General features: G+C 39.5%; 1 protein-coding gene across 1 annotated transcript in view; it reads left to right on the top strand.

The window, feature by feature from the left end:
• The window catches only part of DNAH3 (dynein axonemal heavy chain 3), a 240,635-nt gene that overhangs the window by 111,712 nt on the left and 102,716 nt on the right, over positions 1–26,207 (top strand). The window contains exons 36-40 of the mRNA XM_061152967.1: positions 7,373–7,484; positions 9,086–9,327; positions 11,809–11,909; positions 14,338–14,443; positions 18,086–18,215. Of these exons, the coding sequence (XP_061008950.1) occupies positions 7,373–7,484; positions 9,086–9,327; positions 11,809–11,909; positions 14,338–14,443; positions 18,086–18,215 (691 nt within the window). The remainder of the gene's footprint in view (positions 1–7,372; positions 7,485–9,085; positions 9,328–11,808; positions 11,910–14,337; positions 14,444–18,085; positions 18,216–26,207) is intronic.

Raw genomic sequence — 26,207 nt, 5'->3', positions numbered from 1 at the left:
TCCAGGGGAGCTTCCCAACCCAGGAATCAAACCGGGGTCTCCTGCATTGCAGGCAGATTCTTTACAAACTGAGCTATGAGGGAAGCACCCTCCCAATGACAGAAATTCAATTTAAATTGTCTTAGTCAATAAAAGGGAATTTACTCACCTAACTTGAAAAAGTCCAGAAATATGTTGGCCTCAGGCATAGTGGGATACAGATTTTATTTAGATAATGTCATCAGGAATCCATCTCTCTTCATGTCTGGATTCTGCTTCTCTCTGCATGAAAAACTCATTCTCAGTTAGGCCCCCAGTAACCTCAGACTTAAATTGTCTCATGTTCAAGTCCAGAAGGAAAAAGAACATCACTCTCAGAGTGTCCTCAGCAAAAAGTCTCAAGATTTGCTTTGAATGGTGTTGATAAAGTCACACGACCATCCCTGAACCAATTATAAAGATAAGAAGGAGACAATAATACCCCACCTCTGCCAGAAGTGGAGATGGAGTCAGGAGTCAGAGCTACCCAAGTCAAGTCATGTGGACTGAAACATAAAGTGGTGGTTCCTCAGGGAAAATCAAGGTGCTGTTATTAATACATGAAAGAAATGTCTCTACAGTCTCAATCCTGGAGAACCTTAGTGAAACTTCACCTAATTTCAGGTTTCCTTCCCTATGATTGCTTTCTATGTAAAACTACCTTAAAGATATAAACTGAATAATATAAGTCTCAAATGCACTTTTTCTGCAGAATCATAGGACAGAATTACAAGGGACTTAAATGCCATCTGGCGTTTGGCCCCATAAGAACACTGGCATCCAGAGAGGGAACAGATTTGGATTCATATAGACCTAGTTTCAAATCTCACCCCCTTCCGTTTTTTGCTGTGAGATTTTAGGCAAGTTAGTTCACCATTCTGAGCCCATTTCCTCATCTATAAAATAAAGGCAGTAAAACCTTTCCCACAGAGTAATACTGAGACAACAAATATGTAAATTGCCAGATATAGTGCCTGATTACTGTATCATTGTCAACCGCGCCATCTCCACAGACAGGCGAAGCATCATCATTTCACAAAATCATGTTGTTATTTAGAATCAAAGATCAAGGTTAGGACCCAGGTCTCCAGATTCCAAATCAGAATAAAATTTCTAGGAATAAAAATTTTTCCCAGGGCTTCCTTGGTGGCTCAGTGGTAAAGAATCCACCTGTCAACGCAGGAGACACAGATTCAATCCCTGATCCAGGAAGATCCCACACGCTGCAGAGCAGTTAAGCCCATGAACTGTAACTATTGAGCCTGTGTTCTAGGACCCAGGAGCCAAAACTGCTGAGCCCATGTGCCGCAACTGCTGAAGCCCACAAGCTCTAGAGCCTATGCTCCTCAATAACAAAAGTCATTGCAATTTGCAGCCTGCACACCACAACTAGAGAGTAGCCCCTGCTTGCCACAACTAGAGAAAAGCCCATGCAGCAACAAAGACCCAGCACAGCCAAAAATAAATTAATTAATTTTTTAAAATTACTGAAAAAATTATCTTTAAGAATAATATTTTCCCCTACTATGTCATCAAGTGTGGTAGTTTTGACACAATTCATCTAACCCAATATTGAATCCCAAATATTCACTGGGATTTTATAGATGCACTATATATCAGTTCAGTTCAGTGAGTTCAGTCACTCAGCTGTGTCCAACTCTTTGCAAACGCATGGACTGCAGCACTTCAGGCTTCCCTGTCCATCACCAACTCCTGGAGCTCACTCAAACTCATGTCCATCAAGTCGTTGATGCCATCCAACCATCTACCCCCGTCGTCCCCTTCTGCTCCTGCCTTCCATCATCAGGGTCTTTTCAAATGAGTCAGTTCTTTGCAACAGGTGGCCAAAGTATTGGAGTTTCAGCTTCAGCATCAATCCTTCCAATGAATATTCAGGACTGATTTCTTTAGGATGGACTGGTTGGATCTCCTTGAAGCCCAAGGGACTCTCAAGAGTCTTCTCCGACACCACGGTTCCAAAGCATCAATTCTTTGGTGCTCAGCTTTCTTTATAGTCCAACTCTCACATCGATACATGACTACTGGAAAAACCATAGCTGTGACTAGACAGACCTTTGTTGGCAAAGTAATATTAACAACACCTTTTTAATATGCTGTCAAAGTTGGTCATAACTTTTCTTTCAAGGAGCAAGTGTCTTTTAATTTCATGGCTGCAGTCACTATCTGCAGTGATTTTGGAGCCCAAGAAAATAAAGTCTCTCACTGTTCCCATTGTTTCCCCATCTCTTTGCCATGAAGTGATGGGACCGGATACCATGATCTTAGTTTTCTGAATGTTGAGTTTTAAGCCAACTTTTTCACTCTCCTCTTTCACTTTCATCAAGAGGCTCTTCAGTTCCTCTTCATTTTCTGCCATAAAGGTGGGGTCATCTGCATATCTGAGGTTATTGTTATTTCTCCCAGCAATCTTGATTCCAGCTTGTGCTTCATCCAGCCCAGCATTTCGCATGATATACTCTGCATATAACTGAAATAAGCAGGGTGACAATATACAGCCTTGAAGTACTCCTTTCCCGAATTGGAACCAGTTTGTTGTTCCATGTCCAGTTCTAACTGTTGCTTCTAGACCTGCATGCAGATTTCTCAGGAGGCAGGTCAGGTGGTCTGGTATTCCTATATCGTTAAGAATTTTCCACAGTTTACTGTGATCCACATAGTCAAAGGCTTTGGTGTAGTTTTGGCGTAGTCAATAAAGCAGAAGTAGATGTTTTTCTGGAACTCTCTTGCTTTTTCGATGACCCAACAGATGTTGGCAATTTGATCTCTGGCTCCTCTGCCTTTTCTAAAACCAGCTTGAACATCTGGAAGTTCACGGTTCACGTACTGTTGAAGCCTGGCTTGGGGAATATTGAGAATTACTTTGCCAGCGTGTGAGATGAGTGCAATTGAGCAGTAGTTTGAACATTCGTTGGCATTGCACTTCTTTGGGATTGGAATGACAACTGACATTTTCCAGTGCTGTGGCCACTGCTGAGTTATCCAAATTTTCTGGCATATTGAGTGTAGCATTTTCACAGCATCATCTTTTAAGATTTGAAATAGCTCAACTGGAATTCCACCACCTTCACTAGCTTTGTTCCTAGTGATACTTCCTAAGGCCCACTTGACTTCACATTCCAGGATATCTGGCTCTAGGTGAGTGATCACACCATTGTGGTTATCTGGGTCATGAAGATCTTTTTTGTATAGTTTTTCTGTGTACTCTTGCTACCTCTTCTTAATATCTTCTGCTTCTGTTAGGTCCATACCATTTCTATCCTTTACTGAGCCCATCTTTGCATGAAATGTTCCCTTGGTATCTCTAATTTTCTTGAAGAGATCTCTAGTTTCTCCCATTCTATTGTTTTCCCCTATTTCTTTGCATTAATCACTGAGGAAGGCTTTCTTATCACTTCTTGCTATTCTCTGGAACTCTGCATTCAAATGGGTGTAACTTTCCTTTTCTCCTTTGCCTATCACGTCTTTTCTTTTCTCAGCTATTTGTAAGACCTCCTCAGACAACCATTTTGCCTTTTTGCATTTCTATTTCTTGGGGATGGTCTTGATCACTGCCTCCTGTACAATATCATGAACCTCTGTCCATAGTTCTTCAGGCACTCTATAAGATCTAATCCCTTGAATCTATTTGTCACCTCCACTGTATAATCATAAGGGATTGGATTTAGGTCATACCTGAATGGTCTAGTGGTTTTCCCTGCTTTCTTCAATTTAAGTCTGAATTTGGCAATAAGGAGTTCATGATCTGAGCCACAATCATCTCCCAGTCTTGTTTTTGCTGGCTGTATAGAGTTTCTCCATCTTTGGCTGTAAAGAATATAAGCAGTCTGATTTCGGTATTGATCATCTGGTGATGTCCCTGTGAAGAGTCTTCTCTTGTGTTGTTGGAAGAGGGTGTTTGCTATGACCGGTGTGTTCTCTTGGCAAAACTCTTATTAGCCTTTGCCCTGTTTCATTCTGTACTCCAAGGCCAAATTCCTGTTATTCCAGGTGTTTCCTGACTTCCTACTTTTTCATTCCAGTCCCCTATAATGAAAAGGACATCTTTGTGGGTGTTAGTTCTAAAAGGTCTTGTAGGTCTTCATAGAAACATTCAACTTCAACTTCTTCGGCTCAGGGCATAAACTTGGATTACTATGATATTGAATGGTTTGCCTTGGAAATGAACAAAGCTCATTCTGTCATTTTTGAGATTGTATCCAAATACTGCATTTCAGACTCTTTTGTTGACTATGATGGCTACTCCATTTCTTCTAAGGATTCTTGCCCACAGCAGTAGATATAATGGCCATCTGAGTTACATTCACCCATTACAGTCCATTTTAGTTTGCTGATTCCTAAAATGTTAATGTTCAGTCTTGCCATCTCCTGTTTGACCACTTCCAATTTGTCTTGATTCATAGGCTTACCATTCCAGGTTCCTACACAATATTGCTTTTCACAGCATCGGACTTTACTTCCATCACCAGTCACATCAACAACTGGGTGTTGTTTTTGCTTTGGCTCCATCTCTTTATTCCTTCTGGAGTTATTTCTCCACTGATCTCCAGTAGCATTTTGGGCACCCAGCAACCTAGGGAGTTCATCTTTCAGTGTCCTATCTTTTTGCCTTTTCACACTGTTCATGGGGTTCTCAAGGCAAGAATACTGAAGTGGTTTGTCATTCCCTTCTCCAGTGGACCATATGTTGTCAGAACTCTCCACCATGACCTGTCCATCTTCGGTGGTCCTACATGGCTTGACTCATTTCATTCAGTTTCATTTCATTCAGTTTCATTCAGTTCGACAAGGCTGTGGTCTCTGTGATCATGTTGGTTAGTTTTTTGTGTTTTTCATTTTGTCTGCCCTCTGATGGAAAAAGATAAGAGGCTTATGGAAGCTTTCTGATGGGAGAGACTGACTGAGGGGGAAACTGGATCTTGTTCTGATGGGTAGGGCCATACTCAGTAAACCTTTAATCCAATTTTCTGATGATGAATGGGGCTGTGCTCCCTCCCTCTTGTTTGCCCTGAGGCCAAACTATGGTAATGAAGATAATGGTACTATTTATAGATTATTTTTTTAACTAAACATGAGTCTTTATTTTCAGTATTTTATTATGACTATTTTAAACATGCAGAAAAATTGAAAGTATTTTGCTGAGAATACCTATGTACCCACCTGAGATTTTATATTGAACATTTTATAACACTTGCTTTATCACTTATCTGTACATCCATAATCCACTTATCTTACTCTTTATGTATTTCGAAGTAATCGAAATACAGGTAAACTGACCTACAGGTAAACTTTTATATAATTTAAATATTGTAGTACCAGTTTTCAAAAACAAAACGTATGGGGAGATCCCTGGTGATCCAGTAGTTAAAAATTCACCTTCCAATACAGGGGACTCAGGTCGAATCCCTGGGTGGGAAACTAAAATCCTACATGCTACAGGGCAACTAAGCCTGTGCTTCACAATGCATAATGCAATGAAGACCCAGCACAGCCAAAAATATATGTATGGAGTTACCATCCCTTCTGTTATATTGATACCTTAATAATTCATTTTGGGCTTTGCTGACAGCTCAGTTGCTAAAGAATCCACCTGTAATGTGGGAGACCCTGGTTCAATTCCTGGGTCGGGAAGATCCTCTGGAGAAGGGATAGGCTACCCACTCCAGTATTCTTGGGCTTCCCTGGTGGCTCTTCTGGTAAAGAATCTGCCTGCAATATGGGAGACCTGGGTTTGATCCTTGGGTTGGGAAGATCCCCTGGAGAAGGAAAGAGCTACCCACTCCAGTATTCTGGCCTGGAGAATCCCACAGGAATCCTTCCTGTATAGTCCATGGGGTTGCAAAGAGTATCACATGACTGAGAGGTTTTCACTTTCAGTAATCCATTTAAAAATGTGTGAGGAGGAAGGTGAGAGGCTATTGAAGCATAAGTGCCTTTCTTCTTTCTAATGCACAGTCAACTCACTTATCTTTATTCTATCTGAAATGTCTTTCCTACTTGAATGTAAACCTTACTGGATGGTTGAGGATTTTTTTGTTTTATCCTCTGTGCCTATAGCATCTAGAAGAGTGTCTGACACATAGTAGGTGTTTAACAAATATTTGCTGACTCGCTTTTATCAGTACCTGTACCACCCCTATTGTCTTCATTTAGACCCTCTGTATAACTCACTTCCAAGGTGAAAAATGTGTGTTAGTTGTTCAGTCATGTCTAACTCTTTGCAAACATATGGACTGTAGCCCCGCAGTCTCCTCTATCCATGGGATTTTCCAGGCAAGAATACTGGAGTGGATTGCCATTTCCTCCTCCAGGGAAGGTGAAAAATAATGAGAACATAATCTTTAAAATAAAAAGCTTCACGTACTCCCTTTTTCTGAGAGATTCACAGTTTAGAAGGAGAGAGAAAACAGGTCACATTAATATAAATGACCAAAGCATTTCCATTTCAATTATCATAGACTACTCGTCACAGACAGACAAAACAATTAGAAAATTCAAAAAATGAGCTTCCACTTCTCTCTTGATTCTCAAGGGTAAGGGCTAAAATTACATGGAAGGTCATTTGTATTTAACAGCATCTCTCCTGGCTCATAAAATACATTTTAATCTATTGAGAATTCAAATTAAGTCAGAATAGCATTTAGGCCGTGAGAAAGGAAATTTCCAATAGAAATACAATTTGCTAAAATGACCACTGTTTCCTTTTCCTCTTTAAAAGCAAGTAGAAATGGTGTAATGAAAAGATTAGCAGCATTGAAATCAGAGGCCCGGGCTCAAATCCTGGTCCTACCACTGATGAACTTGGGCAAGTTAGTTAACCTCTCTTAGGCTCAGTGTTCCCACCATTTGAAAGTAGTTAATGATGCCTGGTGGCTCACTTGGTAACGAATCTGTCTGCAATGCAGGAGACCTGGGTTCAATCCCCGGGTTGGGAAGATACCCTGGAGGAGGGCATGGCAACCCACTCCAGTAATCTTGCCTGGAGAATCCTCATGTACAGAGGAGCCTGGTGGCTGCATTCCACGGGGTCACAAAGAGTCAGACACGACTGAGCGACTAAGCACAGCACACAGAGCACAAGATGATGCCTGAGTGGATTAAATGAAATGACTTAGGGGAATCACTTCACATTTAGCACATGGAGAGGTGCTGAGTAAATAGTATTTCTCATCCCTTAAATAATCTGAAATGCACACATATATTATTATTCATCCAAAAGATATTTAAACAATAGATGAAAAAAAAGACTGTAGACCTCATTCCTTGTTGACTTCTGACTAATTGCAATTCTGGGAAGTTTGCAATGATTAACTTCTTACGCGATGTTTCCTCCCAGATCTACGAGATGATGCTGGTAAGACATGGCTATATGATTGTTGGAGATCCCATGGGTGGCAAGACCTGTGCTTATAAAGTGTTGGCTGCAGCTCTGGGTGATTTATACGAAGGTAAAACTCACATCCCTGACTTCCAGGGAGAACAGGTGTCCCCACTTAGTTGACTGGTTCCATAGAGATTGATGCTAGGCTGTTAGCTTTGCCATCCCTGGATTGTGACATTAGAGTCACAATCTAGCAGAAATAGAACATGGCACACAGGGGTCTGTAGGCAGAAAATAAAGAGAGGGAGAGCATCTAACAGGGGGTTTTATGTGCATCATAAGGCTGGAGAAATTTTCTCAAATACTGAACTGTGGTTTCTCCAAAAGCTTCCCAGTGAGAGGGAAACTCCTGCTACTTGCCTAAACAAAACTGTTCTAAAAACATCACTGCATGGTTTCTGTTTTCTTTCCACCCCTTCTTTGCCTCTCTTTCTTTGTCTTCCCTTTCCCTTTCTTTCTTCCTCCCATTCTCCCTTCCTCCTATCTCCTCTGCTTCCCTCCCTCCCTCCTCCTTTCCTTCTACCCTTCCTTTCTTTTAATGTAGAAGATAAGGCCTCAGACTTTTGAATCAGACACAGACCTTGGGCAAGTTACTAAACCTCTCTTTGCCTCTGTTTTCCCAGAGGCATCATTGTGATAATGGGATCATTGTGATAATTAAATGAGATTATACAGGTAAATAACCTAGCACAGTGTCTACTCAACAAATAAAAGCTATGTCTGTTGCCAGAGAAACAGTTTGGAGGTTTTCCCTTTTATAAAACACAATGCTGTGGTTTTGAAAAGCGGTGCCTTGCTCTGCCTGTATTTACACAATCCCTTCCAGTATGCTTTGTTTTAATATTTTTTATAATAACATTGAGTTACTGTTCGATTTTTGAGATTTTTGTTTTCAGCACTGACTTGACATTAAAAACTAATTTGGGCATTTCAAACTTAAATAGTAATTTAGGTGTTGAGTATAGTTTAGGAAACTAAATGTAGAGGAAGGAGGCTACCCCATTGTCTTTGCCTCAGGATTCTGCAGGAACAATTCTTTATTTAGTTCTTGGTTCATGCACTCCAGCTTTTCCTTACTTTGAAGGATCATGTAAAAGTGTGGTTATTTTCTGTTATTAAATACATGTGATGTACCGTCCATCAGCCTGTGTCTTCCAGTTAGGTCCTGGTGCTCTCTTCTCAGGGAACACTTATTGAGCAACAAAAGAATAGGTTTCAGCGCTTAGCTCGCCCTTCAGATAGAGGAAAAGGAAAGTAACCATCTTTTACTGTCCGTTGTTTCCTCAACTCAAGTCAAAGCCAAGGTTCTAGGGTAGCCATGAAAACCAGATACATAAAGAGACCTGATTATATGGCATCTCTCTCCTTTACTGCCTGAGTTATTTTAGACCCAGACTTTATTTAGATCTGACTGGCTCATTTGACTTGTTTGAAATGAGTGTCAGAAGACAATATGTTAAGAAACTAATAGCTATAATAGTCTAACAATTTAAGTCATTGCCTATCCAGTTATCCCGATTTTTATACAGACTGAGTATAAATTTTATAAGGACTCTCCTTGGATGGCACGCTGATAAATTTGTTTGACCTTTTAGATGGCATTGACTCTTGTCTAATGTTCTGGTCTCACCAGAAACTTTGTAACTTGTGTTGGACCTTCTTGTCCAGCCAACCAGATGGAAGAGTTTGCTGTGGAGTATAAGATCATTAATCCCAAAGCTATCACCATGGGGCAACTGTATGGGTGCTTTGATCAAGTAAGCCATGAATGGACAGATGGTGTCCTTGCCAATGCTTTCCGAGAGCAAGCATCTTCTTTGTCTGATGACCGCAAATGGATTATATTTGATGGGCCAGTGGATGCTGTTTGGATTGAAAATATGAACACTGTTCTGGATGACAATAAAAAGGTACCTGTCTGATATCATTTTTACATGGGTGGGGAATAAACTATTTTACTGAAGTGAGTGATTGATCAAGACTATATAATGTATACACTTATTTACACTGAGAATAAATGCCACATAAGAAAGTAACAGTTATCAATTCATGAATTATACTGTTGTTTGTACTTGTAGTGGGTAAGTTAAGTGTGTTTTGAGAGATACTGTTGTATAATGATTAAAAGCCTTGGTTCTGGCATTAAATTGGACTACTGGCTCTACAATTGAGGAAGTTGGGCAAATCACTTAACTTCTCTGAACCAATTTCTTCATTTGTAAAAAAAGGTAGTAATAAAATAGGGGTGTTGATAAGTAAGTAAGATAGTCCATACAAAGTCCGTGATACATGGGATATATTTTGGTTATCCATTGCTGTATAAATAAAGATGCAAACTATCTTAATACTTAGTGGCTTAACTTTGCTCATGATACTGTGGATTATAAATTTTGAAAAGGTTCAGAAGGGCTAGGCTAATCCTCGTGACATCATTGGGGTGGCTAGGGCTAGAGCAGCCACATCCATGGTAGCTTCTTCACTCAGTTTTTGGGGGCTCTTTCCTCCTTGACTTGTCTGTCTCTCCATGACTCTCTGTCTCTGTCTCTCTTTCTCTCAATAGCATCTTACCCTCCAGGCCTGTCCACATGACTTGGTCTTATCATTTGGTGGTCTTGCAGTAGTGGCACTCCTTACCTGGTGGTTGATTTGGAAGAGGCAAGAAATTAAAATCTCTTCTTGGAACTGGCACAACATTACTTTCTCTGAATTTTAAGTCAAAGAAGTCACAGAACCTTTCCAGATTCAAGGAAGTAGAGAAATAGATGCCACCTCTTGATGGAGGTGGGGGAGATCACACTGCAAAAGTACACGTGGGTTAGGAGACATCGCAGCTGTCTTTGGAAGATACATTCTGCCTACTGCAGTAAGCGTAGTGGCAAAGAGCTTAGTCTCTGGAGCTGGACAGCCTGGGTTCAGATCCTATCTTACCACTCAGCAGTCATGTAACCTCAAGAAAACTATACCTATACCTCAGTTGCATCATCTGTAAAATGAGGATAATAGTGTTTGTGTTGTGTCTGTGTTATAATATTGTTAGCAAGATTAGATAAATTAATATTTACAAACTGCTTATAATAGTGCCTGGCATAGAGCAAGTGCTATATAAGGGTTAAAATAAAAAAATAATATTTATCACCATTTCAAGGAAGAGTTCTTACATTGACTATATTTCCTTATCAAATCAAAATATATTTTCCAGCAGCATTTACATTTTGCAAGACTAAAAATGAGTCATGCTCAACAATGGAAAGCCTAATTATCTAAATTACATACACTAATAATAGCATGTTCATAATTTTGATTATATAACATATAAATGTAGAAGTGTGTTTTATTCCATGATATGGACTATATTATATAAACTAATTGTACACATGTATGGGTTGGTCTTGAGATCAGAAGTATAAAGAGTCAGTGAAATTCCTGATGGCTCTTCTCGGCTCGGAATGAAATCAAACTACTGTCACAGCTATGGGTCTATTTTACTTTTCTTGATATTCAGAGATGACACTGATAGTGGTGTTAGTCCCATAACAGCTATGACCTTTCTGGGGTTACAAGTAATGACCTGATTACAGACATATTTGATGTGGGTCAGGTAATTTGCAAGAAGCTCTTTAAACCCCAGCTTAGGAGGAAAAGCATGGAGCAATGGAATTTCTTCTTTTGCCCTGAGAGACCAAAGCCTCAAGCCATCTTAAGACTTAAACATCTCACTTTAACCCATGTTGGGAAATGAGAAGCAGTGCCACAGACTTAGTGTTATATACTCAGAGGCTGTCCTGTATATTTGCACTACTTTCTGTGGGGATATACCTGCTAAACACTAGGGCTTCTAATGATCTTTCCATTTCAAAAATGATATGGAGGTATTCTTGTCACTCTAACCCTGGACCAGACCCTGAGGGATTCCAGAAGGAGTCTTTGTGGAAAACTTGAGAAAATAAAATAGGGTGCCAGTGTGCAGTTAAGTTCTGTGTTCAACACTGAGGAAGGAACCATGAGACTAGCTGTAATCTGATAATTTCTAGATTCTTCATCTAAGGCTTCCATTCAGTGGTTCTCTGACTTTCCTATTTAACATTACATCTCACCAGACACGGCATTCTCCAACCCTCTTCTACTTTTTCTCCAAAGCATTTTCATCCTTGTATAGCCTATATATTTTGCTTATCATCTGTTTGCTCCCGGCAGAATGCAAACCTCAAGAGGACAGGAATTTTTTTGCTTGTTTTATTCGGTGCAGCTAGCATCATGCCTGGCACAGAGTAGGTGCTCAAGAAACATTTGTTGAATGAATTCAGACTATCTCTGTCTCCACTGAGGCCTTTTACTTGCAGATAGAATCCAGCCCACTTGCTGCCCTCTACCCCTCTGCTTTGCACTTTCAGCTGTGTTTAATGAGTGGAGAGATTATCCAAATGAGCCCCAAGATGAGTCTGATCTTCGAGCCAGCTGACCTGGAACAGGCCTCCCCAGCCACTGTGAGCAGGTGAGTCAGCTTGCATGGGCCCCCTGAGGGAAGGCGAAGCCTCACTAACCCTAAGCAGAAGGAAAAGCTCTAAAAATCCACACATATGATTAAATTCTAGCAGATCACCTATATTACCTTTTGCCAGACTTCGTCATAAAATCAGTCCTCAATCCACACTGCTGGTAAGAATACAAAATCAGGCAAACACTTTGGATAAGATGCTTTTGAACTGTGGTGTTGGAGAAGACTCTTGAGAGTCCCTTGGACTGCAAGGAGATCCAACCAGTCCATCCTAAAGGAGATCAGTCCTGGGTGTTCATTGGAAGGACTGATGCTGAGGCTGAAACTCCAATACTTTAGCCACCTGATGGGAAGACCTGACTCATTGGAAAAGACCCTGATGCCAGGAAAGATTGAAGGTGGGAAGAGAAGGGGACGACGGAGGATGAGATGGTTGGATGGCATCACCAATGTGATGGACAAGAGTTTGAGAAGGCTTGAAGAGTTGGTGATGGACAGGGAAGCCTGGCATGCTGCAGTCCATGGGGTCGCAAAGAGTCAGACACGACTGAATGACTGAACTTAACTACCTCCTAAAGTTGAACCTTCTTATGCCTCATGGTTGAGCAATTCTGCTTCTGAGTATATACTGAAAATAAACTTGTGCCCATGTACAACAGGAGACATGTACCAGAATTTTCAGAGTAGCACGATTCACAATAACACTTAGAAATGACCCAAATGCCCATTAATAGGAGAGAATTGGAAAGTATAATAAAATCACAGATTGTAGTATTTGTATGTCATTCAAAATAAGTGAACTGTACTGATAAGTAACTATATGGATAAATCATAATAAAATCAAAGATAAAATCTTAGCAGTATTATATATAAAAGTAAGCCTGTAGGGCTTTCCTGTTGGCTTAGTAGTAAAGAATCCACCTGCCAATGCAGGAGACATTGAACCCTGATCTGGGAAGATCCCACATGCCCCAGGGCAACTAAGCCCGTGTGCTACAGCTACTGAGCCTGTGCTCTAGAGCCCAGGAGCCACAACCACTGAAGCCCGCATGCCTAGAGCCCACGCTCCACAGCAAGGGGGGCCACTGCAATGAGGAGCTCGTGCACCTCAGCTAGAGAGTAACCCCCCACTCACCACAACTAAAGAAAAGCCTTCACAGCAACGAAGACCTAACCCAACCAAAAATAAATAATAAGTAGATATTTTTTAAAATGCAAGAAAAGTAAGCCTATAATATTACATGCAGCTTAGTATCCCCTTTTAAGTTATTAAAACCAACTAAATAACTAAATATGTATATGTATATAAAACTACAAGAAGGTAAGAAATCAAAGGACCAGTGAATGTGAGCTTCAAGATACTGTGTAATCTCAGGTGGGGAAAGCCAGGGGGATAGGATAAAGGAGACTTTAGATAAAGGTTATTGTCAAAACTATAGCTTCTACCTGGGTGTTGGGTTCAAGGACACTGATTACATTATTGAAAACAATTAAGAAAGGTCATGCCTGGGCTAATGATGAGTGTGCCGAGAATAATAATTAATCCAATCATGTACCTCCCAGCCCATAACAAATAAAATAATAAAATAAAAATAAGCCCACATTCCCAAAGGCAATATAAGGGAGTAGAAAGAGCACATGGCAAGTTAGACCACCCTGGGCTCCCACCTTGAACACACCACTTGCTAGCTTGTGTGACCTCTTCCAAGTCAATTAGCCTCTCTGAGCTACTGTCTCCTCATGTCTAAAATGTAAACCATAAAGAGGAATATTTAGAAATGAAGGCCGTTAAGACTTAGCAGACCCACTGAAATGTTGTGAAGTAATTAGCCTCCAACTAATAAAAAAAAAAAAAAAAAAAAAGGCTTAGCAGAGTGGCCAACGCATAGTAGGTGCTGAATAAATGGTAGCCAGTGTTAGTAACAAAGAGGAGTGTGCCTAGATATAACAGAATGGGGAAAAAATTGCTAAATACAATGTTACATGTCAGTACATGGTAATGTACTAACATTATGAAAATTATAATAGTAGTTTTCATTGATTAAAAGTGTTCTGTATGCTAGACATAGTGCCAAATTCTTTATTGGCCTTTCATTTAACCATTATAATAATCTTATAAGCTACTTATTTTTTATATTCTTCAATTTACAGACAAGGACACAAATTCAGAGATAGAAAAGAAATTTTTCCGAGGTCACTCGATTAGTAGGATCTGGGGCTGAGATTTGAATACAGGTCTCTGATTCTCAAGACCCCACTCTTAGCACTGGTCTCTACCCTTTCCTGACAAAATCTGTGCATCTTTCCTTTGGCTTGGAGCTGGTGAAGGTCTGTGCTCCAACCCAAGCTCCAGCCTATTTACCTCACCCGTGCATGCTTGGGAGCCCAGTGTGAACCAGGGTGGTCCTCTGTTTGTGCTTGCCAGGTGTGGGATGATCTACATGGAACCCCATCAGCTAGGCTGGAAGCCCTTGAAGGATTCATACATGGATACCCTGCCTTCCAGTCTCACTGAGGAACACAAGGAATTGGTGAGACCCTCTGGTCCCTTTCCTTTCTGTCCTTCCCTGTCTCCCGACTCCTCATCTCAAAGGCCTTCTAGGGTTGTTTTCATGTTCATAATTATGGAAGGCAAGGAGGGGAAGGAAGTTCCCTGATTGTCTCCAATTACCTTGCTTCCGGGCTTCTTGCCATTATTATTTTATCTTATTTTGTATGTGGAGCTGGAATTGTGTAGTCAATTTCTGCTTTCTCTTCCATCTTGTCCATTACTTTTTGACTCCTCAGTGGAGAATTCTGGTGCTTGAGAAATGTTCTATATGATTGCTGGGATGTCACCCCTTGACCCTTTGCCCACCAGCAGAAATGCCTTTGGGAGTTGCTCTAGAGGTGTATCAGGTTAGGAAGATCTGTGTTCTTCTTTTTCCTGCCACTTCCCATCCCTGTAACCTAGACTCCATACCTCCTAAATCTAGGGAGCTAAAACCAGTGAGAAATTCTCTTAGTGTAGCTAGTAAGAGTGCCCGTTTTCTTCTTCCCTTCCTAAAAGAGGTGTGAATATTCAGGTTAGATTAGAACACACACAGATGATGGAAGTAGGAAGGGAGAATGAGTGCTTATGGTACTTCTTGCCTTTTGCTGCATTAACAGGGTTCCCTGGTAAAGTTTCCCACAGAAGCAGACAAGAAGGATTTGAGTTAGGTTCTCCTCTCATTGTAGAAATGCTCTGGGGATCTGCATAGGATGGCCCCTTTCCTATCGCATTTGTATACATGTACCATATACATGTCAGTATATACATGTATGTATTGTATACATGTACTATATACATATATATAATATACATATATATATATATATATAATGTTTATTTATAGACACATGTCCAGATGCATAGTCAGAAGTCAGTCTACACATGCACAGGAAGCCTTCACAGACTTCCCAGTGTCCTGAGTAGTCTAACTTCTTACCAGGACTTCTGAGATTGTGATTCCACCCAGCCTGCCCCTCTAGCCTCATCACCTACACTCCTCTAAGGCTCAGCTTATTACCTTCCAGCCCTAGGGTCTTCTTTCCTGGGAAACCCCAGATTTTACCTCCTCAAGACTTTTGCACTTTTTATTCCTCTTTCCTGGAAAACCCCAGATTTTACCTCCTCAAGACTTTTGCACTTTTTATTCCTCTTTCTGGAAAGCTTGCCCCATTTAGTCTCATAAGGGTTGATTCACCTTTGTCACCCAAGTGATCATAAAGGCCCCCTTCTCCAAGAAGTCTTCCCTGACCACCCTATTAAACCCTTCTTGTTTTTTCCAATTGTAAATCATTTATTTGTTTCCTGCTAGTACATTCCAGGATTTGTAAATACTTAAGTCATTTCCTTGCTTGTTTAATTATTTATTGTCTCCCCTGCCCCTGAGACTGTAGACCATGAGAACAGAGACCTTGTCTATCTTGTTCATCATTTATCCTTAGCACCTATTACACTGCATTTAATAGATGCACAATAAATATTTGCTGACTGAGTGCTACATATCCATGTACTCATACATAGTCATTGTTGTTGTTCAGTCACTTAATTGTATCCAACTCTTTGCAACCCCATGGACTGTAGCACACCAGGCTTCCCTATCCTTCACTATATCCTAGAGTTTACTCAAACTCACGTCCATTGACTCAGTAATGCCATCCAACCATCTCATCCTATGTCACCCCCTTCTCCTCTTGCCCTCAATCCTTCCCAGCATTAGGGTCTTTTCTAATGGGTCAGCTCTTCACATCAGGTGGCCAAAGTATTGCAACTTCAGCTTTAGCATCAGTCCTTCCAATGAATATTCAGGAGATTTCCTTTAGGATTAACTGGTTTGATCTCCTTACTGTCCTAGAAGACTCTGAAGAGTCTTCTCCAACACCACAGTTCTAAAGCATCACTTCTTCGGCACTCAGTCTTCACTGTGGTCCAACTCTCACATCTGTACATGACTGCTGGAAAAACCATAGCTTTGACTATATGGACCTTTGTCAGCAAAGTACTGTCTCTGCTTTTTAATACACTGTCTAGGTTTGTCATAGCTTTCCTCTCAAGGAGCAAGCATCTTTTAATTTCATGGCTGCAGTTACCATCCGCAGTGATTTTGGAGCCCAAGAAAATAAAGTCTGTCATTGTTTCCCTATCTATTTGCCATGAAGTGATGAGACCAGATGCCATGATCTTAGTTTTTTGAATGTTGAGGATTTTTACATTAATTTTTTTAATTGAAGGATAACTGTTTTACAGAATTTTGTTTTCTGTCAAACCTCAACCTGAATCAGCCAAAGGTATACGTATATCCCCTCCCTTTTGAACTTTCTCTCCCATCGCATGTTGAGTTTTAAGGCAGCTTTTCACTCTCCTCTTTCACCTCCATCATGAGGCTCTTTAGTTCCTCCTCACTCTCTACCATTAGAATGGTGTTATCTCCATATCTAAGGTTGATAATACTTCTCCCGACAATCTTGATTCCAGCTTATGATTCAGCCAGCCCAGCATTTCTCATGATGTACTCTGCAGATGTTAAATAAGCAGAGTGACAATATACAGCCTTGATGTACTCCCTTGCCAATTTTAAACCAGTCCATTGTTTCATGTCCGATTCTAACTGTTACTTCTTGACCTGCACGCAGGTTTCTCAGGAGACAAGTAAGGTGGTCTGGTATTCCTATCTCTTTAAGAATTTTCCAGTTTGTTGTGATCCACACAGTCAAAGATTTTAGCATAGTTAGTGAAGCAGAAGTTCTTCTAGAATTCTCTTGCTTTTCCTATGATCCAGCAAATATTGCCAATCTGATCTCTGGTTCATCTGGCTTTTCTAAATCCAGCTTGTATATCTGGAAGTTCCCGGTTCATGTACTGCTGAAGCCTAGCTTGAAGGATTTTGAGCATTACTTCCTAGCAAGTGAGATGAGTGCAACTGTGCCATAGTTTGGACATTCTTTAGCATTGCCCTTCTTTGGGATTATACATATAAAAGCATCTATGCATTTACATATGCACACATATCCACATATAATCACCTATGAGTATATTTATTTAGTGATGACCTGCCTACTTACAAAAAAATAGCAAAGTAATTTTCAGCAAGAGTCACAAAGTTTAAGAAAAATGAAAAAAACACTAAAATAAGAGGAGAAAATCAAGTAATTTCTTTCTAAAGAGTAAGTGGGTAGGAGCAGAGCCAAGAGATGAGAATCATACCCACCAGTAAGTATGTACATACATACATATATGTGGGGAATTACTGAAAATAAGCCCGGACCTCTCAGTGTCCACTTTCTACAGGAGTCCTGCCTCATAAATGCCAGTCAGTCATTTCCAAATCAGTTGTTTAGAATTCCTAACATTTTTCTATAGAAAAGTCAGATACAGTGGCTCCTGGAACCTGTTTCTTGTATCCCGTAGATGACCCATAATGGCTCCAAGCTTTTCTTCCGTATTCAGCTCAGTAGAATGGGAGGAGTGGGCATAGTCAGTGGACTTCACATTAAATAGGAAGCTGGGGGCACAGGTCTTGTTGCCTATGGACTTTCTTCAATATACCTAGACTCAAAAGTCACCAGTAGTCTTATCTTCAGCCTCCTTGAGGTGTACCAAGTTCTTAAACACACTTGTTAATATCAAATTTTACTTTTACTCTTAGGTCAATGACATGTTCATGTGGCTTGTCCAGCCCTGCCTTGACTTTACTCGCCTTCATTGTAAATTTGTGGTCCAAACATCTCCCATCCACCTTGCCTTCTCAATGATGAGACTGTACTCCTCTCTTCTTGGTAAGTACTTCCCTACAGTTCTTAAGCCAAACAAGGGTATGCCTTGGCTATTTTTATGCCCCCACCCCTGCTAGTCCCCCCATAAGTTACAATGAGACCAGCATTTTGGTCAAGAACAAACAAGCCTTTTGAGTTTACATAATAGAGTTTGCTGGAAAGAGTCCATATATTTTGGCTTAATCTTTCATTGACTTCCTGGGTATTCTTGTGCAAATTAGCCCATTTTTCCTCAGGCTTAGATTCCTCCAGACAGTGGGAATAATAATTCCTGTTCCTCTTTACCTATCAGGGACATCCTGGAGGAAAATGAATTTAGATGGCATGTGTAAATGTGTGTCAGAAAAAAGATTCTGAAAAGAGTAAGATAGGAAGTTTTCCCTCTGTGAAAAAATTTACATTAAAAAAAATCTGAATTCACAAAGCACATGGATACACTATAGGAAAACTGATCACTTTAGTCTCCAAAACTATGGAACTACTCCAGGACATGGAGAACCACTGGTTTAAATGAATCATTGTTTTAAATGTCCTGGAGAAGTTCTCTATAGTTTTCTCACACACATCAAATTTCACAGAATTCTACTGGAAATGACAGAATATATGTTAATTTCGATAACTTTTCAGTTCAGTTCATTTGCTAAGTCGTGTCCGACTCTTTGTGACCCCATGAACTGCAGCACGCCAGGCCTCGCTGTCCATCACCAACTCCTGGAGTTTACTCAAACTCATGTCCATTGAGTCATTGATGCCATCCAATCATCTCATCCTCTGTCGTCCCCTTCTCCTCCCACCTTAGTGTCCACGTATAAGTGATATCATACAGTATTGTCTTCCTCTGTCAACTTATTTCACTTTAGCATAATGCCTTCCTAGTCCACCCATGATGCTGCAAATGGCAGAATTTCATTCTTGCTTATGGTTGTATATTATTCCATTGTGTATGTATGCCACATCCTCATCCGTTCATCTTTTGATGAACACTTAGGTTGTTTTTATATCTTGACTATTATGAATAATGCTGCTATGAACATTGGGTGCATGTATCTTTTTGAATTAGTGTTTTTATTATTTTTTTCAGTATATATCTAGGAGTGGAACTACTGGGTCATCAGTCAGTTCAGCTGCTCAGTCGTGTCTGATCCTTTGCGACCACATAGACTGCAATATGTAAGGCTTCCCTGTCTGTCACCAACTCCCAGCTTGCTCAAACTCATGTCCATCAAGTTGGTGATGCCATCCAACCATCTCATCCTCTGTCATCCCCTTCTCCTCCCACCTTCAATCTTTCCCAGCATCAGGGTCTTTTCCAATGAGTCAGGTCTTCACATCTGGTCGCCAAAGTATGAGAGTTTCAGCTTCAGTATCAGTCCTTCCAATGAATATTCAGGACTGATTTCCTTTAGGATGGACTGGTTTGATCTTGCAGTCCAAGGGACTCTCAAGAGTCTTCTCCAACACCACCAGTTCAAAAGCATCACTTCTTCAATGCTCAGCTTTCTTTATAGTCCAACTTTCACATCCATACATGACTACTGGAAAAGCCATAGATTTGACTAGATAGACCTTTGTTGACAAAGTAATGTCTCTGCTTTTTAATATGCTGTCTAGCTTGGTCATAACTTTTCTTCCAAGGACCAAGCATCTTTTGATTTCACGGCTACAGTCACCATCTGCAGTGATTTTGGAACCCAACAAAATAAAGTCTTTCACTGTTTCCACCGTTTCTCCATCTATTTGCCACGAAGTGATGGGACCAGATGCCATGGTGTTAGTTTTCTGAATGTTGAGTTTTAAGCCAACTTTTTCACTCTCCTCTTTCACTTTCATCAAGAGGCTCTTTAATTCTTCTTCACTTTCTGCCATAAGGGTGGTATCATGTGCATATTTGAGGTTATTGATATGTTTCTCCTGGCAATCTTGATTCCAGGTTGTGCTTCATCCAGCCCAGCATTTCTCATGATGTACTCTGCATATAAGTTAAATAAGCAGGGTGACAATATACAGCCTTGACATACTCATTTTCCTATTTGAAATGAGTCTGTTGTTCCATGTCCAGTTCTAACTGTTGCTTCCTGACCTGCATACAGATTTCTCAAGAGGCAGGTCAGTCAGGTGGTCTGGTATTCCCATCTCTTTCAGCATTTCCACAGTTAGTTGTGACCCACACAACCAATGGCTTTGACATAGTCAATAAAGCAGAAATAGATGTTTTTCTGGGACTCTTTTGCTTTTTCGATCATCCAGCAGATATTGGCAATTTGATCTCTGGTTCCTCTGCCTTTTCTAAAACCAGCTTGAACATCTGAAAGTTCACAATTCATGTATTGCTGAAGCCTGGCTTGGAGAATTTTGAGCATTACTTTACAAGTGTGTGAGATGAGTGCAGTTGCGTGGTAGTTTGAGCATTCTTTGGCATTACCTTTCTTTGGGATTGTAATGAAAACTGACCTTTTCCAGTCCTGTGGCCACTGCTGAGTTTTCCAAATTTGCTGGCATATTGAGTGTAGCACTTTCGCGGCATCATCTTTTAGGATTGGAAATAGCTCAGCTGGAATTCTATCACCTCCACCAGCTTTGTTTGTAGTGATGCTTCCTAAGGCCCACTTGACTTCACATTCCAGGATGTCTGGCTCTAGGTGAGTGATCACACCATTGTGATTATCTGGGTCATGAAGATCTTTTTTGTACAGTTCTTCTTTTGCCACCTCTTCTTAATATCTTTTGCTTCTGTTAGGTTCATACCATTTCTCTCCCTTATTTTGCCCATCTTTGCATGAAATGTTCCCTTGGTATCTCTAATTTTCTTGAAGAGATCTCTAGTCTTTCCCATTCTATAGTTGTCCTCGATTTGTATGCACTGATCACTGAGTAAGGCTTTCTTATCTCTCCTTGCTATTCTTTGGAACTCTGCATTCAATTGGACGCCATTTCTTTCTCAAGATAACACATAATTCAAAATGATGGTGAATCTTCTTACAGCTTCTGCTCTACAAACATATTTTCTCAGCCCATTTCTTCCAGAGGCATATAGGTGTAGATATTTTTTAAAAAGTAAATTGGAAATAGTTGATCAGAGACTCTCTTTAACCAAGTATTAAAATTAAAATTACAGATAGTATTTGCAGAAACACATGAATTACATACATTATATATTTGTATTTTTATTTGTAAATTTTTCATACTTTCCCAAGCTCCTTTCACTCTCCTTATATAGTATTTCCTCCAGGAAAGAAGTCACCAGCATGAGAAATGGATTTATTGTTTACAGTCCTGTGAAGCCTCAACTCTTGTCTTCCTGAATCTATAACTGTGAATCCTCTCGGGAGTGTTGAAATACATACAACTGCTAAAAACTGGGGAATAGGGATTTCGCTAGTGGTCCAGTGGTTGAGAATTCGCATTCCCTGTGCAGAGGACCCAGATTCCATCCCTGGTCAGAGAACTAGATTCAAATGCCAAACAAAGTTCTTGATGCTGCCAAAAAAAACAAAAAACTGGGACATAGGCTTAAATTTGATTTTGGAGCTATAACATTTAATACTGTCAATGTTAAAATGCAAGAACATGGTAGCTACAATTAGCAATAACTTGAGATGAGGAACACTGAATACAGTTTTAGCTTTTATTTTTAAATAATTTTAGATCTAAAGAAAACTTACTAAAAGAATGTAGAGTTACATATACTCTTTACTTAGATTTCTTTAATGTTAACATCTTATATAACCAAGGAACAACTACCATAATAAGGAAATTAACATTGGTACTATACTATTAACTGCATTTTATCTGAATTTCACATTTTTGCACAATTTTTTCTGTTCCAAGATCCAATTCAAAATGCCACGTTGTACTTAATTGTTGTATCTCTTTGGTCTCCTACAAGCTATGACAGTTCTTCTGCCTTTCCTGATATTTCATAACCTTGTCACTTGGTGAATACTGCCCAGTTATGTTTCTGAATGCTTCTCAATTTATGTTTGCCTGTTGTTGTTGTTCAGTACACACTCATGTCCGACTCTTTGCAGCCCCACAGACTGCAACATGCCAGGCTTCCCTGCCCTTCACCATCTCCCTAAGCTTGCTCAAACTCATGTCCATTAAGTCAGTGATGCCATCCAACCATCTGGTCCTCTGTCATTCCATTGTCCTGCCTTCAGTCTTTCCTAGCATCAAGGTCTTTTCCAATGGGTCAGCTCTTCACATAAGGTGGCCAAAGTGTTGGAGCTTCAGCTTCAGCATCAGTCCTTCCAATGCATATTCAGGATTGATTTCCTCTAGGATTAACTGGTTGGATCTCCTTGCAGTCCAAGGGACTCTCAAGAGTCTTCTCCAACACCATAGTTCAAAAGCATCAGTTCTTCAGTGCTCAGCGTTCTTTATGGTCCAACCCTCACATCCAAACATGACTACTGCAAAAACCATAGTTTTGACCAGACAGTCCTTTATTGGCAAAGTAATGTCTCTGCTTTTAAATATGCTGTCTAGGTTGGTCATCGCTTTTCTTTCAAGGAGTAAGTGTCTTTTAATTTCATGGCTGCAGTTATCATCTGCAGTGATTTTGGAGCCCAATAAAATTAAGTCTGTCACTGATTCCATTGTTTCCCCATCTATCTGCCGTGAAGTGATGGGACCAGATGCCATGATCCTAGTTTTTTGAATGTTGTTTTAAGCCAGCTTTTTCACTCTCCTTTTTCACCTTCATCAACAGGCTCTTTAGTGCCTCTAACTTTCTGCCATAAGGGTGGTGTTATCCGCATATGAGGTTATTGATATTTCTCCCAGTGACCTTGCCAGTTTGCCTAGTTTTATCATAATTAGACTAAGATTGTGCTTTTTTTAAAAAAATTGAAGTGTAGTTGATTTGCATTATTATATTTTTCAGGTGTACAGCTTAGTGATTCACAATTTTTAAAGATTATATTTCATTTAAAGTTTTTTAAAACATTGGCTATATTTCCTGTGTTGCACAATATATCCTTGTAATTTATCTGTTTTTTTTGTAGTAGTCCAAACCTCTTAATCACCAGCCACTGTTGTGCCCCTCCCCTGTCCCTCTTCCCACTGGCAACCACTAGTTTGTTTTCTGTATCTATAAGTCTGTATCTTTTCACTAGTTTGTTGTAGTTTTAGATAAGTGATAACATAAAGTATTTGTCTTTTCATCTGACTTATTCTACTAAGAATAATAACCTCCAAGCCCATCCATGTTGTTGTAAATGACAAAATTTCATTCATTTTTATGACAGAGTAGTATTCCATTGTGTGTGTGTGTGTGTGTGTGTGTGTGTGTGTGTGTGTGTGTATACAGTCTTATTTAGCAGTTCATCTGTGGATAAACACTTAGGTTGCTTCCATATCTTGGCTATTGTAAGTAATGCTGCTATGAACATTGAGAGCATGTGTCATTTTGAATTAGTGTTTCATTTTTCTCAGATATATGCCCAGGAGTAAACCCTGGATCATATGGTAGTTCTATTTTTAGTTTTTTGAGGAACCTCCATACTATTTCCCATAGTGGCTGCACCAATAAACATACCCACTAACAGTGTACAAAGTTTCCCTTTTCTCCACTAATCCCACTAATCTCTACTACAGGGTTCTACACAGAAATTGCCTTGCATTCATCTTTTAATTTTTATTCCAAATACAGCAACCCATATTGGAAAGTGGTTTTGGTGCATAGTGAGTAAGGCTCACCTGGAGTACCAGTTAGCTGATCACCAGTGAAGTTGCTCAGTCATGTCTGACTCTTTGCAATCCTATGGACTATAACCTACCAGGCTCCTCCATCCATGGAATTTTCCAGGCAAGAGTACTGGAGTGGATTGCCATTTCCTTCTCCAGGGAATCTTCCCAACCCAGGGATTGAACCCAGGTCTTCCGCATTGCAGGCAGAGGCTTTACCTGTCTGAGCTACCACTAAATCCCTCTAATCTCCACTAATTCCCACTAATCTCCATCTAATCCTTGCCACATTAGATACTTGGTCTTTTTGATGATAACCATTCTGATAGGTGTGAGGTGATAACTAATTGTAGTTTTGATTTACATTTCTTTGATGATTAACTATACTGAGTATCTTTTCATGTGCCTGTTGGTCATATGAATGTATTATTTGAAAAAATGTCTATTCAGGTCTTCTGCCCATTTTTAATCAGGTTGTTTATTAATGTTGAGTTGTATGACTTGTTTATATATTTTAGATATTAACTCCCTTATTAGTCATATCATTTGCAAATATTTTCTCCAGTTCAGTAGGTTGTCTGTCATTTTCTCCATGGCTTCCCTTGATACGGAAAAGATTTTAAGGTTAATTAGGTCCCAGCTGTTTAGCTTTGGTTTTGTTTCCTTTGCCTTAGGAGAAAAAGCAAAATAATATTGCTATGATTTATGTCAAAGGGTGTTCTGTTGTTTTCTTCTAGGGGTTTTATGGTTTATAGTCTCACATTTAGGTCTTTAATTCATTTTGAATTTATTGTTTGTATTATAGTGTGAGGAAATGTTCTGATTTTATTCATTTACATGTAGTTGTCCTGTTTTCCCAGCACTAATTACTAAAGAGACTGTATTTTCTCCGCTGTGTATTTTTACCTCTTTTGTCATAGATTAATTGACCGGAAGTGCATAGATTACTTCTGGGCTTCCTATCCTGTTCCATTGAGCTATGTGTCTGTTTTTGTGTGATATTTTTGTCTGGTTTTGGTATCATGGTGATGCTGGCCTCATAGAATGAGCTCAGAAGTATTCCTTGCTCTGCAGTTGTTTGGAATAATTTGAGAAGGTAGGTATTATCTCTTCTGTAAATGTTTGGTAGAACTCACCTGTGAAGCCCTGTGGTCTTGGACTTTTGTTTTCTGGGAGTTTTTAAATTACTGATTTAGTTTCATTACTGGTCTGTTCATATTTTGTATTTCCTCAAGGTTCAGTCTTCAGAGATTATACCTCTCTAAAAATTTGTTCATTTCTTCTAGATTGTTCATCTTATTGGTATATACTTGTCCATCATAATCTCTACAATTACTTTGTATTTCATGATGTTGGTTATAATTTCTCCTTTTTTATTCTTGACTTTATTGATTTGAGCTTTCTATCTTTTTTTCTTAATGAGTCTGGCTCAAGATTTAAATGACTGGTTTTAAATGACATTAGGCTATATGGACCTAATAGGTATATATAGAACATTCCACCCCAAAGCAGCAGAATACACATTATTTTCAGCTGCACACAAAGCATTCTCTGGGATAGATCACATTTGAGGCCACAAAACAAGCCTTGGTAAATTTAAGAAAATTAAAATCATATCAAATATCTTTTCCAACCACAATGCTATGAGACTAGAAATCAACTACAAAAAAAAAAAATTGCAAAAAATACAGAGGCTAAACAATATGCTGTTAAACAAACAATGAATAACAAAATTAAAGAGGAAATCACAAAATACCTAGAGGGAATTGAAAACAAACACAACAATACAAAATCTGTGGGATGCAGTAGAAGCAGTTCTAAGAGGGAAGTTTACAGTGACACCAACCTCAAGAACCAGCAGCAAGAACAGTCTCAAACAACTTAACCTTATACCTAAAGGAAACAGGAAAAAAATAACAAAATCCAAAGTTATTAGAAGCAAAGAAATCTTAAAGATCAGAAGAGAAAGAAATGAAATAGAGACTTAAAAAATAGAAAAGATCAGTGAAACTTAGAGCTGGTTTTTTGAAAAGATAAGCAAAATCAAGATTTGCATTTTTAGTAACAATATCACAGAAGTGATGATGTATCCTCAGTAAACCTTCAGCAGGTATATAATGTGAACATATCTTATTCCTGGTGAAGGCTCTGGTCAAAATTATCTTTGTTCATAGTTATATTTCTCCACTATAATGTTACTGTTTTTTTCCTTTGGGATTAATAATTACATCAGGGGAGATAATTCAAACTATACAAATATCCTATTTCTCCTCAGACTTTTGTGTACTGATTTTAACATCCATTGGT

The sequence above is a fragment of the Dama dama genome, chromosome 10 (genome assembly GCF_033118175.1).
Source record: "Dama dama isolate Ldn47 chromosome 10, ASM3311817v1, whole genome shotgun sequence".
Lineage (NCBI taxonomy): Eukaryota > Metazoa > Chordata > Mammalia > Artiodactyla > Cervidae > Dama > Dama dama.
Note: the sequence above shows the minus strand (reverse complement) of the source record. Positions and strands in the feature narration are given on the sequence as shown.